Source organism: Trichechus manatus, unplaced genomic scaffold (genome assembly GCF_000243295.1).
Source record: "Trichechus manatus latirostris isolate Lorelei unplaced genomic scaffold, TriManLat1.0 scaffold00007, whole genome shotgun sequence".
In the NCBI taxonomy this organism is placed as follows: Eukaryota; Metazoa; Chordata; class Mammalia; order Sirenia; family Trichechidae; genus Trichechus; species Trichechus manatus.
Window position 1 is genome coordinate 16,579,601 of NW_004443943.1, and position 18,195 is coordinate 16,597,795.

General features: G+C 34.5%; 1 protein-coding gene across 1 annotated transcript in view; it reads left to right on the plus strand.

Annotated features, from left to right (window-relative positions):
* Nucleotides 1-18,195, plus strand: part of KIF20B (kinesin family member 20B) — a 98,179-nt gene that overhangs the window by 38,536 nt on the left and 41,448 nt on the right. The window contains exons 15-20 of the mRNA XM_023739903.1: nt 1,084-1,223; nt 1,495-1,633; nt 2,623-2,851; nt 4,341-4,393; nt 6,003-6,122; nt 11,283-11,439. Of these exons, the coding sequence (XP_023595671.1) occupies nt 1,084-1,223; nt 1,495-1,633; nt 2,623-2,851; nt 4,341-4,393; nt 6,003-6,122; nt 11,283-11,439 (838 nt within the window). The remainder of the gene's footprint in view (nt 1-1,083; nt 1,224-1,494; nt 1,634-2,622; nt 2,852-4,340; nt 4,394-6,002; nt 6,123-11,282; nt 11,440-18,195) is intronic.

Genomic DNA, 18,195 nt, shown 5'->3' on the forward strand with positions numbered 1-18,195 from the left:
CGAGTTCAAAGGGTTTCTCAGGGTGATAGTCTTGGGAGTTTCTCTAGTCTCTATTGGTCCATAAGTCTGGCCTTTTTTAGGAATTTGAGTTTTGTTCTACATTTTTCTCCTTTTCTGTCCGGGGCCTTCTATCGTGTCCCTCATCAGAACAGCTGGTAGTGGTAGCCATCACCATGTAATTCTTCTGGTCTTAGGCTGTCTAGCTGTTTTCTTAATGATGTAATTTATTTTGTTATGAATATGTAATGGCCATGCTAATTGTTAGTTGCTTTATTTGTTCACTGTCCATATTATTTGCTTATATATGTGTTTTCAAAGGCTATAGAGTTGTTGCCCACACTTGGATAGTTAAAAGTCCAATAAAATAAAGTTTTGTAATATCTCTCCCTGGCACTTTGGAAAGTGTTTCAGGTTGCACAGCGGTTAAGCGCTCAGCTGCTAACTGAAAGGTCAGCCGTTTGAACCCACCGGCCGCTCCACAGAGGAAAGATGTGGCAGTCTGCTTCCGTAAAGATTTACAGCCTTGGAAACCCTATGGAGCAGTTCTACTCTGTCCTATGGGGTTGCTGTGAGTTGGAACTGATTCGATGGCAACAGGTTTCTCTGTTTTTTTATACAAAACTTGGGTTTCAGAGTTTTAACAGACCAGTTTTGAACCCCAACTTTAACATTTACCAGAGACCTGGTCTTACTTTCCCCACTTAAGATATGTGAATGTTACCAAGCTCACAGAAAGTTTTATGGATTAAATGAAATTAAATATGGAGCTTCCCAAAGTATTCCCAGGTGAATAATACTCACTGCTCAAATTTACTTTCCTTTTTTCTTACTGTAACTAGATACTTGAAAGACATTTGAGTTAATATAAGTTTCTTTCTAAAATGTGGAAAGTTTTATTTGAATTTCCAGATTAACAAATCTTTGTAAATGCCTAATTTTTAGTTATAATTATTTTTAAAACGATGCATACTTAAAATCAGCTAAATGAAAAGAGTAAGAATTTTATTTTCTGCATATGTGGGTAGTATTTCTTTTGGGATCTATTTATTCTTTTGTAATAATTTTAATATATACATATTTTAGAAACTATTGGATTTAATTGAAGACTTGAAAAAAAAGCTGATAAATGAAAAAAAAGAAAAGTTAACATTGGAATTAAAAATTCGAGAAGAAGTTACACAGGAGTTTACTCAGTATTTGGCTCAACGGGAAGCTGACTTTAAGTAAGTTGTTTCCTTCATGTCCTGGTAAAAACTGAGAATTTTATTTACTTGTTTTATATTAAATAGTTTATCTGAATTAAGAATTGACCTCTGTACAAGGTTGAAAATAGCTGTTAGAAATCTCTGTAGTGATTCTGAATTGTATGTAGGTGATTATGTAAATTTGCTTTTTTAGTTTATCATGTACTGGTATTTAATCTTAGATGTTTAAAACAAAAACATGAAGTCCTGCTTTTGTTGTTTCTTAATGGGATTAATTTGTCTTACAAAGGGAAACTCTCCTTCAGGAAAGAGAGATATTGGAAGAAAATGCTGAATGTCGTTTGGCTATCTTCAAGGATTTAGTTGGTAAATGTAACCTTCAAGAAGAACCAACAAATGAAGATCCTGCCATGAAAGTTGAAACTGAAGTATGCTAATTGAAATATTAAAAAAAAAAAAATCCAGTGAGATTTTTGGTTGTAGGATTTAGTGTGCTACATAAATACTGAGAAACAGTATACTTCAGAATTTTAAAAAAGCCCACAAATCTTACTACGTAGTTTTATTATTATAAAGCCTGTTCTGTTAGATATGTAAGCACATACAGTTTAATATAGTGGTTGGGCTTGGAAAAATTTACACTGCTTATATTTATGTCTGATATTGGTATTGCTTGAGATATTGTATTGATTGTAAGTTTCTATTCTTTTTTTGTCTAATTAGTGGATATCCCTCCCAGGTTTGTTTTAAAATTGAAGAATTTTAACATATAAGGAACTTAGCGGGTCATCTAGTGTAACTGCTCTGATTAAAACAAAAAAGTGTGCATATGAAAAGGATTATTCTTGCTGGGCAACTGACCATTCCCTCCTGTTGCAGAAACATCCTTTTCTGTACGCCATTTCCATGCTGCCACTGAACCTGAAATGGATCAGATTTTTTTGGTTGTTGTTTTTTTGTTTTATTTTGTTTTTTAATCACTCACTTCAAGGGCCTGGGATGGTGAAATCTAGGCTCTTGTCAAAACACCATTATGTGTCCCTGACATGGTTTGGGACTTGGACTGAGTTGTGAAAACGGAGGTTTGTTTCCTGTGCTTTTTCACCAAAGTCTTTTAAAACTCATTATGTAATTGAACTTATTTATGAAGTAAGTAATCATAATTATGCTACAATGATTTATCACAGTTTATGACATTGTTTTTATGGGAAAATATGCCTCATGCTTCATACAGCCAAAGAGGAATAATGGAACACAACATTTTCATAATTGGAGATACTTCTATGTAATTTTTTTTTGTTTGTTTGTTTGTGAAGTTTTTGCTATCTGCTTTTAAAACTGTCTAAATAATGTGGTGCCACACTGTTAGAGTGAAAGCCACTGTTAACATTAGGCATATGGTTTTTGCAATTTTTAGGGAACACATAATTGTATAGGAATTGAAGACATTATTGATTCTCTTCAAGATGATGTCACTGATATTAAGAAACAGGCTGAAATTGCTCACTTATATATTGCATCTCTTGCTGACCCCCAGGAAGCAATTGCTTGTTTAGAACTAAAGTTTAATCAAGTTAAAGCTGAATTAGCTAAGACCAAAGAAGAATTAATTAAAACCCAAGAAAAGTTAAAAAAGAGAGAAAATGGTAAGTAAATTACATTTCCTTTATTTAGATATTATAAACACATAAACAGTACAGTTGATAAGTTTAACATATTCATGAAGCTTATTTACTGCAGTGACCAGAAAATTCTTTGATCTAGGTAACATTTAATATTTTACCACTTATATGACTTTCCATTAACTTAGCATTAAATATTTTTCCTTAATTTGCTTTAAATCTTTATCAGGAAATTAAAAAATCACATTGGATCTATAGAGTGAATGTGTGTGTGTGTGTGTGTGTGTGTGTGTGTGTGTGTGTGTGTGTGTGTGTAAGTAAGATTGTCACATCTGGCTTTTAAGAAAGTTACATGACAGGATACAAGGGAAAGATGAGTCTGAAGGACTAACTGTCCACAGCTACCAAGGCCTCCACCGGACTGAGTCCAGTACAGCTAGATGGTGCCCTGCTACCACCACTGCTCTGACTGGGATCACAGCAGAGGGTTCTGGACAGAGCTGGAGAAGGATGTAGAGCATAATGCTAACCCACAAAAAGACCAGATTTACTGGCCTAAAGGAGACTGGAGAAGCCCCGAGAGTGTGGCCCCCAGACACCCTTTTAGCTCAGTGGTGAAGTTACCTCCGAGGTTCACTGTTCAGCCTGGGAGTGGACAGCCTGGTAAAACCAAATGAGACTAACGAGGTACAGGAGTCCAATGACAAGAGCCAGAAAGCAGAAGGGGACAAGGAAGCTGGTGATAGGGAACCTAAGGTTGAGTAAGGATATTGTTGATGTGTTGTGAGATTGTTAACCATTGTCATAGGGCAACGTGTAGTAACTGTTAAATGAGAAACTATTTTGTTCTGTAAGCCTTCATCTTAAGTGAGAATAACAGCACAATCGGAAGAGCGTAGTCAATGTCACTGAACTGTGCATGTAGAAATTTTTGAAATGGTGTATCTTTGGCTGTGTATTTTCACCAAAAAAAAAAAAAAAGTTGAGAAGTTAGAGGGTTGATATGTTGCGGGGTTGTTAACCAATGTCATAAAATAACATGTGTACTTCTGTTTCATGAGAAACTATTTGTTCTGTAAGCCTTCACCTGAAGTACAATAAAAATTAAATTAAAAAGAAAGAAAAAAGAAAGTTACATGAAATGCTCTATTCTCTGCCCTTTTCTATGTGAAACAAGATGAGTGGAAAATGGTAGGTAAATGTTGTCTATAACTATGAAGTGGACCAGAAAGACACTGGCTCCTGTCTTCCTTGACCTTATACTGGTAGCCCTTTACTATTTAGCACCTTGAATGGCTATTTGAAAGTGGCCTTTCTGAAACATTACTCTCTAGTGGTAGAATTAGCAGCTAAGTGCTGCGTGCATCGAGTATTGGTCAAAATCTTCTTTCCTGCAGGTAACATTAGTTAAAGTGTCTACTGTAGCAACTTATGTTCCATAGTTATCTCATTGTATATTTTTTAGATGCTTAGATGCTTATTTTCATTACTAATTTGTTCTTTATTTTTTCAGAATCAGAAATTAATTTAAATTCATTGGTTCAAGAGCTTGAGAACTCTAATAAGGTGATACTTTAAGCTTTATTTATTTTGTGTTGATAAGAAGCCTAATAATTAAGTAAATGAAGAGGGCATGAATATGACTAGTACATTTATTGTAAAAATAATTTTAATAAAAGTAATAAATGAACGTGATTAATTGAAAAGTACAAGTCCTTTCACTCCCATACCTCTTTTTAGTGGTGGCTACTGTAAAATTTCTTGAATCCTTCTAGAAAAGTCTTATGCCTATATAGAACACTCACCCACACAAATACTTTTTGAAAAATGTTTACATAAATCAGATTGTAGTTCTAAATCTTGCTTTCTTCTCTTGAAAAATATCTTGCAGATAATTCTGCATCAGCACATACAGATCTATCTCATTCTTTTCCTAGGTGCATGGTGTTGATTAGATGTAGTATTTAAGTGGTGTTTATTTTGTGAGAACTTGCTGAATGTTTTAAAATCTGGGATATGGCTAGGGCAGTATGCAGCATGGGAACAAAGGCTTATTTCCTGAGGATTCCTAGAACCTTGATACCTTCAGATCAGATAAGTGTCTCAAATGGTTGTAGATGAGTTTGACATCTATAGGTCTAAAAATAAAATTACAAGTATACGTGGAGATAAAATGAATTTAGAGCTCTGAACATATTTTTTTTCTTGTCCTTCTCTGGCATGGGTCTTCTTATTTTAACTTACATTTATCTTCTTATAAAGAACTGAATATTTTAAGATATGATCATATATAAATAATTTAACATCTTGGTATCTAATAGCCAGTATTTAAAGAAGTCACCAAAATAATACACTTGGCAGAAGAGACTACAGTTAGTATTTAGACAATTCCTAATCTTTTCTTTTGTTTTTTCTAGCTATACAATAGTAGATGCTAGTTATAAAAAATCAATTAATATTAAAATATGTAGAATATAAAGGTCCCCATAATCTTCTTCCTAAATTAAAAATGAAGACAAATCCAACAAATGGGTAGTTCTTCTAGACTTTTAACTTGTATATGCGTATGTTTATAAACAAGGAGTCCTAGTGGCGCAGTGGTTAAAACGATTGACTGCTAAGCAAAAGGTCAGTGGTTTGAAACCACCAGCGGCTCCGTGGGAGAAAGATGTGGCAGTCTGCTTCTGTAGAGATTTACAGCCTTGGAAACCCCATGGGGTAGCTAGGAGTTGGAATTGATTGGATAGCAGTGGGTTTGGTTTATAAACACTACCTACCAGGCACTCTTTAATGTGCTTTACATATATTTCTCATTTAAATCTCTAAACAACTTTATGATGTAGATACTATTAATATTTTTAATTTTTACAGAGATGTTAAGTAACTTGCCCAGGATCATACAGCAGGAAAATGGAGAAGCTGGAATTCAAACCCCAAGGCAGCCTGATTTCAGCTTTCTTTTACCCAATATGCTGTATTGCTTCTCCTTTGTACATATTTATAAACATGATATTTTTATTTTTTTAAACAAAAATAAGATCATGCTATGCATAGTATGTTGCCACTATTTTTACTTACTTTTAAAATTTCACGGAATTAAAAAACTGCAGCTTATTTGCATTCTAGTTACCCCAAAATATATTTACTAACATTACTGTTTTTCTTCTTTTGAAAGAGAATAATTATGCAGAATCAGAGAATTGAAGAATTGATAGATATAATTGAGCAAAAAGAGGATACTGTCAACAAGTTTCAGAACCTAAAGTCTCATATGGAAAACATACTTAAAGACAGTGTAAGAGTTTAGCTTTATTTGTCCGCATTATAAATTAGATGAAAAAGCCTATGCTCTGGTTTAAAGTTAAAATACACCTTCTCACTTACCAACTATCTCCTTATCTGACATTTCACATTTACGAAAATAGTAAAAAATCTACCACCCGACTAATTTGTGCATTAAGGATGTACATCTGGCAGTAACAACACTGAGGCGCAAGGTGAGAGTAATGCTGGCTACAATGATTAAGGTTATATGTCAGCTTGGTTAGGCCATGATTCTCAGTGGTTTGGGAGTTATGTAATGATATAATTTGGCAGTTATGTAATGATGTAGTCATATTCCATTTTGTGATCTGTTGTGGTCATCCTCCATTTTTGCACAATACCGATTTTACATAATGACCTGGTCTTTGGAACCTAACCATGTCAATGAGTGAGGAGACAGTGTAATTTAAAATAGCATATTCCACTAAGACTAGTTTACAAAGAAATATTAAGTTGCTTATCCTGTCATAGAATTCAATTTGCTATTGTGCAAACCTGAATTTTTGAGAACTTAAAAGAAGGCGTTTGACCTCTTTGAATATAACGTTCCACAAACTAAGCTGGCAGCACTTCACGCATAAGAGGGAGAAGAATATGTAGCCCTTGGAAGTTTAAGCTTCAGCCAATTTTAAGGTGATCTCTGAGGCAAAAGGAACTTGGATATGCTTAGATATCCATAGATCATAAGGAACCAGAGGGCTATAACTTGAAATTTAGTGGAAATAAATTGTATTTTTCATATAGACTTGTTTTTATTGGGCGCAATGATACTATTGTTCGTATACTTAATAGCAAGGATATTTTCTTTTAAAAATTACATTATATACTATGACATATAAAGCTTTTAAGGGTTTTTAAAAGCCTTTCCTAAAGACAAATTTAAGTAATTTCTTATTCAGTTGGTTTGGACCAGGATGATCAGCCTGTACTCTTTGTCTTTTAATCCTTTTTTAAAAATGATTTTTGATATTCTTATGTTTACTTTTTTATTGTAAGTCCCTTCAAAAATTTTTTTTTTGGTATAGAAATGGTAAACATAAATGGTAATGGGACAATAGTCTGAGTAAACTAATAGCCAGACCTCTCTGCTTTGTTTAGAGATAATTTTTTTTATGTCTTTTCAGTACCTAGAAGAGACTAGAGTGATATCTTGTAGAAAGGTGGCTGTTGAGCCTCCTTTGTATCTTTGTAGTCAATCTTCAGTATCCAGCAGCATTCCTTGACTTATCCGAATATCAGAAGGGCTTTTGATGCCACAAGGGTAAATGAGCTTTCTAGAAGAGTAGCTTATTCGCTGTCTAATCTTCTGTAGCAGGCAGGCCTGCCTTTCAGTATTAGATGTATTACTTAATCTATCTGACTTTCCTGTATCTGAAATGGGAGAAATATCCCTTTTAATATGATTGTAAGGTTTTGAAGCATAAAATGATTTTTTTCAGTCAAGAAACTTTATTGTCTACTGTGTACCAGATACTATGCTAGATTCTGGGAATTACACAGATTAATAAAAACCAGTCCCCTTAAGGAGCTCCCAGTAAGAAAGAAGCAACATAAATATGCTTATAATGAAACATGCTAAGTGCAAGTATCAATATGTGCAGGAAACTGAGAAGAGGTGGGCATCTAGGGAATATTTTCTAGACAGGAAATTGGTTAAGTTGACCCTTAAAGGGTGAGCAGAATTTAGCCAATTGAAAGTAGTGGGCAGAGCAGTTGGTAGAAACAAGGGACAAGAAAATACACTGGCTTTCCAGGCATAGGGATCAAAATAAAGTCATGGAAATGAGAAACCTTTCAGTCATGTAAGAAAGTACTAGCAATTGTTTGAGCATAAAATGTGCTTTTAAGAAAGTAAGGGGTAAGAAATGAGGCTAGAATGGTAGACTTTAGTAAGATGGTAGAAGGCCTAAATACTATATTGAAGAGTTTGAATTTTATTCTATAGGCAGTGGGGAGGCGTTAATTTTAAGCAGGGGGGTGGCATATGTTGATTTTTTTTTTTTTTTTTTAATTTTAAGTAAATATTTTTGGAAACTTGGAGGAGGGGATTGAAATGGAAGTAGGCTGGAGGCAGAGAGATCAGTTAGGAGCCTCTGGGAAGAGTTCAGGTGATTGTTGTTGAAGGTTTTGATTTAGGGTGGTGGTAGAAGCGATAAAAAAGTGATAAAGAGAAGAAATTGATTTGTGAAACGGGAGGTTAAGACCTTTGGGACTTACTTGGGGCTTGACTTTTTCCAGTAACTTAATTGCTAGACCTCCAGGTTCTCATTACTTTAATTTGTTTATTTACTGCACACTTTTATTCTGATAATTTGATCAGGGTTTTTTTAGTCTGGCCTTTGGTTTTGTGAAGGAAAATAAAAATGAGAAAAAGTGAAGCCAGAGACAGATTACTTCTGGCCACTACAACTTCAAAGAAAATGGTTGGAAATTTAACAGTGGCATTATATTTATTTCTCTAAATGTTCCTAAACCATAATGTGTTAGCAGTTTTTAAGTAAGTGATAGTAAAAATGTTTGTGAGTAGCGCAAATGGTTTGTGCTTGACTACTAACTAAAAGATTGGTGGTTAGAACCCACCTAGTGGTACTGAAGAAGAAAGGCCTGGAGATCTGCTTCCTCAAAGATTATAGCCAAGAAAACCTTAGGGAATTCAGTTCTCTGTAACACTTGAGGTCACCATGAGTTACAATCGACAGCCACGGGTAATAGTAAAAAATCAATATTAAAAAAAACAACATTGCTAATTTAATTAATCCTTGCCTATAAACAAAACTTTATAGACAAGCTCTATACACTGTTTTATCAACTAACTTAAAACATTGTGCTAAAATTCACATAAATACAGAAGTAAACAAATCCAAAGTAACTTTGAACTTACCTGACTGTGGCAAATAACTGTTGATCTAGGGTCAGTGTTCCAAAGCTTATTTTAAAAGTAGACTTTTTCCAATGATGAAAAAGTTTTATGCACTCTTAGCAGTTTATGTTGAATGGTGGTTCTTTTTTTTTTTTTCTACCCAAGCATATCCTAGGAGCAAAAAATGCTCCTTTCAATTACAGTGACTTCTAGAGGATAGATTTTTGGTGAAGATTTTAGTTTGAAGGGAGAAAAAAACTGCCTGGATCATTCTGTTAAGTCCTAAGAGTGGGGGAGGAGGCAATCTGAACCTGTTATGTGAAGTGTTTGTAAATTCTCAAGCTTTGTCAGAGGTATGATCTATCTATCCCAGGATTTTGTTGTTTATCAGTGACATTAAGGGACTAATTGTGAGAAAACACAGAGGTTGTTCTTTATGAGATCTTCTGTTTAGGACTGTCTTAAAAAAACTTTGCTTTTCTTATACTTGAAAGGGTAATTTATTTTTGTATAATTTTTTTGTTGTTGAGAATATACACAACAGAACGTATATCAATTCAACAATTTCTACATGTACAATTCAGTGACAATGATTGTATCCTTTGCGTTATGCAATTATTCTCACCCTCCTTTTCTGAGTTGTTCCTCCTCAATAAACATAAATTCACTGCTCCCTAAGGTTCCTATCTAATCTTTTGTGTTGCTGTTGTCAATTTGATCCCATATCGGTAGATCTTAAAAGAGCACGATGCACAAGGCAGACATTCTTTACTAGTGAAGCTAAACTATTGTTTAGTTTTAAGAAGATTCCAGGAGATAATTTTGGTTTAATGTTTAAAGATTATCTCAGGGTGATAGTTTCAGGAGTTCATCCAGCGTTCATGACTCCAGAAAGTTCGGAGTCTGAGATTTTGCAATTCTGTTGTACATTTTCCTCCTTTTGATCAGGATTCTTCTGTAGAGTCTTTGATCAAAATATTCAGTAATGGTAGCTGGGCACCATCCATTTCCTCTGGTCTTATGGCAAAGGAGGCAGCTGTTCATGGAGGGAATTAGCCACACATTCCATTTCCTCCTCCTATGCCTGACTCTTCTTCCTTTGTTGCTCCAGGAATGGAGACCAATTTGTTTTGCCTTGGATAGCTGCTTGCAAGCTTTTAAGACCCCAGACACTACGTAATAGAGGTAGAACAGAAACACTAAACACATTATTAGGCCAATTAACTGGGGTGTCCCGTGAAACCATGCCCCTAAACCTTCAAACCAAGGAACCAAATTCCATGAGGTATTTGGTTGTACACAAGCAGGGTCAGCACTTGTTTGTTTGTTTGTTTTATATAACCCATTACTTTATGACTTAAAAGTCATTTTGTCTATATTTCCTACAGATAAAACATTTGCTGATTTTATGATGTAAAATGGTGCTTTTTGTTTTTTACATACTTTTTCCCCCCAAAATGGATTATTATCAGTATTCGAGATTTAATTAATTTTTTCTCTTATAATATACTTCCCCTTAATTACATTTTAGACTTGCATAGTTAAGTTTCACTTTGCCTTTTTCTGAATAAGACTGCATTGTACCTTTTAGGGAAGTATAGTCTTTACCTTAAAAAAAAAAAAAATTAAATGTCTGACTTAGAAGCTCACTGTTAAAGCTGTATGTGGACTGTGCATCTTTGAATATATATATATACATATATATATATATATATAGACTAGAAGCTAAGGTCAAACTATTTTTTTGGGAGTTGTTAGACATGCTTATACTTAAGAGGCATTGGTTACAAAACAGAATAATTAATTGGTGATTTTCAAGTGTGGGTGTTCAAGGTTTTAAGTAAAAGCATCTATAAGAAACAATTTTGGCAAATAATGACCTTAGTGTTTTTATACTTTTCAAAACACATTTTGAATGTGACTTGGGGTAAGTGGTCTTAGGGTTCTCTGGTTATCTGCATGTTTACCTCTAATTCACCTTTGATCACTGTAAGAAGTATGAGGATGGATTTATTTTTAGGTATTAGTGTGAAACTAGAGGCTTAACAGGATTGTAAAGCAGGTTTTTTTGTCCCCCGTGGTGAGTATACAAATTTTTTTTTTTTAAATTTGCCAAAGCTATCAGTTATTTTAGGGCGTGATTTAAGAAATAACTTAGTAAATGTTTCCACAAATGTGAAAAATTTTTCTGATACACGATTGAAAGATAATTTATGTAGTTTTTATATTGATTGTAGCTTTCCGTATGTGAATTAATTTATTTTACTTTAGGACAACACTGATGCATCTTCTTTAATAATAAAGAATAAATTGACTTGTCCTGAAATAGTTGAAGTACCTGAGGACAGCAAAACTAAAACCTCTTCAGGAAGAAAAAGATCAAATGAAAATGAACTTCTTCAGCAAGATGAACCACCAGCAAAGAAAGGTATTACTTCAGCCGCCCGCAGGAGGCCTTTAAGAAAGTTAGCTCCTAAACCAGTAAACAGAAAAATTTCATATAGGAGGACATTTACTTGCCTAAGAAAAAACATGGGAAAATCTGAATGTCACTAATACTAATTTTTATGCTGATATGTTATAAACTGTCAGAGGATAGGTGTACAGTAGTCCTCCCTTATCCACCGGGGGATATGTTCCAAGGCCCCCATAGATGCCTGAAACTGCAGATAATAGCCAACCCTATATATACTGTGTTTTGACCTATATATGCATATCTGTGATAAATTTAAATTTATAAATTAGACACAGTAAGAGATTAACAATAATAACTAATAATAAAATAGAATGATTATAACAATATACTGTAATAAAAGTTGTGTGAATTTGGTTCCCGGGCGGGACGGAGTGGGAAGGCGGGGAGATTTTGTCACACTACTCATTTAACATTTTCTTACCCATGGTTGACAGAGGCTAAGTGAAACTCTGGAAAGCAAAACTGTGGATAAGGGGGGACTACTGTATTTAAAGCTGCTTTTTATATTAACAAGTGTTTTTAGATAATGTCTTTTATCACTTGTTTCTTTTTCATGCCTGTAATTATTGCTGTCACTTCTATGCTTATAATAGTTAAAATGTAACACTTTCATTATTGTAAATAATTGTAGTATCTATTTCTGCTAAAATCTTTCCACTTTTTTTTCTTCCTTTGTGTTCTTAATTCATTTGGAGAAAAGAATATTTGATAGTAAGTCTTTGAGCTAATATTACTAAAGACAAATATGCTCAAGTTGTATTTACCACAGAATTGTTAAGAAAATGTAGGGCGTATCCTTACTCTATACTGTACCTCTCTGCTTATGTGGCAGAACATACCAACTTTTTTTCCTACTTTAAAAGAGAAAAGATGATATGTTACTTTGTCAGTATTCTTTAAGTTATCTCTGAACTATAGAATATTTCTTAGGCTGGATTTTCTAAATGAATGTGCATTAGCTTTAGAATTCAGACTCTGTCACTTCCTACTAGCAGGTTCACCTTGAGAAAATTGGGTATGGTCAGTCTTACTTTCATCATTAGTAAAATAAAACCATACTACCTGCCTCCTGAGACTGTCAAGGATGAATAAAATTGGATAATAAACCAAAATAATAAACACTTTGTATGCCTTCAGTGGAAACCCTGGTGGCGTAGTGGTAAAGAGCTATGACTGCTAACCAAAAGGTCAACAGTTCAAATCTACCATGTGCTCCTTGGAAACTCTATTAGGCAGTTCTACTCTGTCCTATAGGGTTGCTGTGAGTTAGAATCAACTCGACAGCAATGGGTTTGGTTTTTGGTTTTATGTCTCCAGTAAAACAAATATTTTCAAAATTACATGTTTAAAGGAATAGTATAGACTTAGGTACATGTTTACGGTACGTATAGTGCTTGTATGAGCTAAATGGGTAAGACTAGTATGCATAGTTAACCAACCAATTGACAGTCAATTCCAACTCATGATGACCTCGTGTATCAGAGTAGAACTGTGTTCCATAGGGTTTTTTCATGGCTATGACCTTTTGGAAGTAGATCATCAAGCCTTTCTTTTGAGCTACCTCTGAGTAGACTTGAACCTCCAACCTTTCTGTTAGTAGCCAAGCAAGTTAACTGTTTAGATAACCTTGCTTTGATTTTCATAGCATTGTTCTTTCATTGAAAGCTCTGGTGGCGCAGTAGTTAAAGCACTCGGCTGCTAAGCAAAAGATCAGTGGCTTGAACCCACTAGCCGCTCCATGAGAGAAAGATGTGGCAGTCTGCTTTCATAAAGATTACAGCCTTGGGAGCCCTATGGGGCAGTTCCACTCTGTCCTATAGGGTCCTATGAATTGGAATTGACTCGATGGCAGCAAGTGGTTCCTTCCTTTCTTCCAACTTGGACAGTGCCATAGAGTAGTTGTGAATGTAGGATCAATAGGTCACCTAAGTAAGTAAAAGTGTGCAGGAGCCAGTAATCTACACAGTGTGGCTAATCCTAAAGGTAACCAACGCATTCATGAAGAAAAGGATTATGTAAGAACTATAGTTTTTAGCTATAAGTAATTTGAGTCTGAGTGGGTTAAAGGCAGTTTAGGTAACATAACAAAGTATGTTTTTTCTTACTTAAATTCACAATCACTTTAAATGGCTAATTCTCGACTATTCATGTTATGAGATTATGTTGTTGTTAGCTGCCGTCATGTTGGCCCCTGACTCATGGCGACCCCATGCCATAGGGATTATGTAAGGTATCAAATGAAAACTACCCTTCTTTCCCTCTAACCCACTGCTTCAAAATCTCTGGAACAAAGTTTGACTTCTATAACTGTTAGGATAGGGTCAAGGGGCTGGTATTTACATAGAATCCATGTTTTCTCATATTAAAAAGGAATACAGGGTTTTTCCCTCATGAAAGTGAATTTGTTTGAGGTCACTTTGGGGAAGCTGTCACCATGTAAACTGTCCTAGAAATAAGCGATGGAGATATAAAACAATCTGCATACCTCTGATTTTTCAATCAAAACTGTAATTCTTTATGACATAATATGTATTCAGTAGAAGTAAAGGTTGAAAGTAGTGTAAATATCCAATTAAAGTGTTAACTGCATTCCCTTTTAACTGTTTATGTTTACCTTTTACAAGTTAACCTTACTCTAGATATGGAGAAAATCTGTTTCCCATTTTTATTGCTGGGCTAGTACTTTAATTTGTCCCTGACAAGGCTGTCCTGAATATGTTCTATAGATCTTTGAAGTAAAACATTTTAAAACTTATGAAAGAACAGTATGAATATCTAAAAAGGAAAGCAGGTGGAAAAACAAATTACCTGATTTGCATTATATATTATGATAATACTAGCCCTTAAAATAAAATTAAGAGAACAACCTTACTTGATCACAGAAGTTATGCATACTATGTGGATACAGTAATCTAAGAATTGAATACAGAAAGCTCAATAAAAATTTTGAGCCCAAACCTCAAGATACCCAGAGGCTTTTTGCAGTCTCTGTTGTCACTTTTAACTTGATCAGATCCATCCCCGTCTCCCAGAAAGGGTTCATACACATTTACAACTTGTCTTTTTAAAAAGGAAGAGGATATTTTTGAACATTTTTAAGTGATGAAAAAAATCCAACACTATTATCATCATCATATTTAGTTTTTTCTCAAATAGTCTTTTCCACTGATTAAATCTTCTGTATGGAAATAGAATCATAAATAGAAACTTTGTTGAAAGAAAAGTAGATGTCTGAACCAGTGAATAGATTGGGATGACTAGCTACAACTTTGGTAAGATGCTAGGAGACAACCTATGTATCTGATGAAAAATAATATATAGGTTGAAAATTATTTAAAAAAATCGCTAAGAATAGGTGGTCAAATTTGTTGTAAAAGTAAAGAGGGGCAAATGTTTTTAATTTAAAGATTCCAGAATAGCTAGAATCCTTACAACAAACTGAGAATCTTGAGGAAATAAGTTAGGAAAATGTTACTGCTAACATATGAAAAGCTTCAAAAATAAACTCAGCAGCTTTTGAGAATGTGAGGCTATGCAGCAGAAACCCGTTGCTGTCGGGCTGATTCCGACTCATAGTGACCCTTTAGGACAGAGTAGAACTGCCTCATAGGGTTTCCAAGAAGCAGCTGGTGGATTCGAACTGCTGACCTTTTGGTTAGAGGTTGAGCCATTGTGCCACCAGGGCCCCATACTGCAGAAGTTAACACCATGTTTTCCCCCTCGTCTTTGAGACTGGAGAGGAAAATATAAATTATAGATAAGAAAGCCTTTTACAATGAGCCTTTAAAATTAGACTATATTAAAAGAAAAGAGAGTCTTAGGATCGCATAGTCGGAATTATGCAATTACAGCTGCCCAAGACCATTTAGACAGTTGGGTAAAGTAAAAGATGTGGATTGTATTTGGAAAATAAAATTTTATAAACAAAGCTTATTTTTGCATATTCACTACTAGAAGGTAAAATTGGATAAATAACTGGATGGAGTGGGAAGATGAGATTCTCAGGTTATACAGTGATTCTTCTGAGGGGGCATACACTCACTGGGTACAGATCATCTTGTGTGGGCTGGGGTATAAATTTATCAAAAGGGATCATAGGATTAAAACTCTTGAGAGCAAATAATCACTTCATGTTTTTTTCCCACATTATATAATTGTACCTGAAAGGCCTTTCATGAATGCTTATGCTTTTCCTTTACTTTGCTTGCAACTTGAACAGAGATTAGTATATAGGAAGGTTGAAACTTTTTTGTATACAGGATGATAGATTTCTATAAAGTTTAAAGAGCTTTTTATGATCTCAAAAATGGTAGCTTCTTCATAGAACAGATTCATTGCATATGCATTTCATGGGTTACTATCATCTCTCAACTAGGATGCACAAGAGCCTATCAAAGATTCGAATCTCATACTTACCTGAGATTTGACATTTGAATTTTATAGAATGATTATATGTAGTGGGGCCACCTGATAAAGGCTTTGTAATGAAGACCAGTAAGTTTAGATCCCAAAAGTGGTTACAAAGGTAACTGTCAACTTCTCCCAGAAACTTTCAAAAATAATTGCCTAGTGCAGTAATTCTCAAAATGTTGTTTGTACAAGCCACCTCAGACTTACCAAGTCAATGTTGTTGAATGGGTCCCAGGAATCTGTGTTTTAATAAGGTCCTTGAGTGATTTTTCTGCCCAATAATACTTGGGAATCACTGTTGTAAAAAGATGTTATAGAAGAGAGGACCTTAAATTTTTAAACACGAAGTAACACTAAAGTTACCAAGTTAGTATAGCTGGTGCATATCACATTAAGAATTTGTACATATCTAGAACTAGAAAAGGTTTCCGAAGGTAAAAATTAAGGAAGTATTTGTTTTCTGGTGCAGTGATGTGTCTTAGAGGTGGAAAAGGAGATCATATGTGGTGTAGCTAAATTTTAAAAATATTTTATTTAGATTTATTGTTCAGGGTATATAAAGATGAATAAGACACAGGGAGTTGGCCATCAGGAAGTCTGGAATCTAGTAGATGAACAAAATATATTTTAATATAATTTCAAAGTGCTAAAATGCAGAGGATAGGGGTAGGGCTTAGTTAAAAAAACCCTCTAAAACAGACCCTTTTTAAATTCATGAGACACTACCAACTGAACTAAGAGATTTCTTAAAGAGGAAGATTTTGAGCCAGGCCTCTGTTATAACTGTTTTCTACTTTTATGGATTAGTACCCCCCTTATACTTTATAAGCACTCAATTGTTAACTGTAAGGTTGGTGGTTCAAGCCCACCCAGTGGCTCCATGGGAGAAAGACCTGTAGATTTCACCTATATTTTTATTTGGTATCCTCATTAAGTGGGTAAGAATCAAATTTCTTATGCTTAAAAGTCCCTTATATAATAAAAAGTATGTTGTTCATTCAGTTCTGACTCATAGCAAATCCGTGTGGCAGACTAGAACTGTCCCATAGGGTTTTCTTGGCTATTATCTTTACAGAAGCAAATCACCAGGTCTTTCTATTATTGCAGAGTTGGGTATTTCTCCTTTCATATTGGTCAGTATTTGTTTCATGTATTTTGGTGCATTGCTGTTAGGTGTATATATATTTACAGTTGTTATGTCTTCTTGCTGGATTGACCCTTTTATTATTATGTAATGTCCTTCTTTAGGTCTTGTAATAGATTTTGATTTAAAGTCTGCTTTATGTAGTATCAGTATGGCCACCCCTGCTCTTTTTTGTTTACTGGTTGCATGCAATTTTTTTCTCCATCCTTTTATTTTCAGCCTGTTTGTGTTCTTTTGTCTAAGATGTGTTTCTTGTAAACAGCAAAAGTGTGGATCATGTGTTTTTTATCCATTCTGCCATTCTCTGCCTTTTGCATGGGTCCTTTTGACCATATACATTTAAGATTATTACTGAAAATGAAGTGTCCATCTCACACATTTTGCTATTTTTTTTTTTTTTTTTTTTGAGAGATTCATGTCTTCTTTTTTTCCTGACTTCTGTTTTTGTTTGTATTTGGGTGCTTTCTTGCAATGAGCCTTTTTTTTATCTTCCTTCTTGTCTTCTGAGTGTTTATTCTTGGTTATTTCTTAGTGGTTACCACATATATTATACAACTTACAATTACAACAACATTTAACATATGAACAACAGTTAACATACAACCTTAACATAAATAAATCTATTCCTGATAAGCTCCTCCCTCCCCCTTTCTGTTGGTGTGTCTCCATTAATATCAGTATACAACCCATATTTGATAAGTTTGTATTTATTTCTTAATGCTTTTGCCTTTCCATTTGGAGTACTTCCTTGAGTAATAATTGCAAAGCTGGTCTGGTAGTGGCAAATTCCCAGAGCTTCTGTTTCTTTGGGAATGTCTTGATTTCCCCCTTGCTTTTGAGTAACAGCTTTGTTAGGTAAATAATTCTTGGTTGGCATTTGTTTTGGTCCATTATTTTATATATGTTGCTCCATTGTCTTCTGGCCTCTAGAGTTTCTGGGGAGAAATCTGCATCGATTCTTATGGAAGACCTTTGGTATGTTATATTGCATTCTTTTCCTTGCTGCTTTCAGGATTCTCTCCTTTTCTTTGGTTTTCAAGAATTTTATTACGATATGTCACAGAGTTGATCTTTTTGTATCTCTTTTGATTGGGGTTTGTGTAGCTTCCTGTGTTTGCTTGTCTAGTTGTCTGTTCAGTTCTGGGAAATTCTCT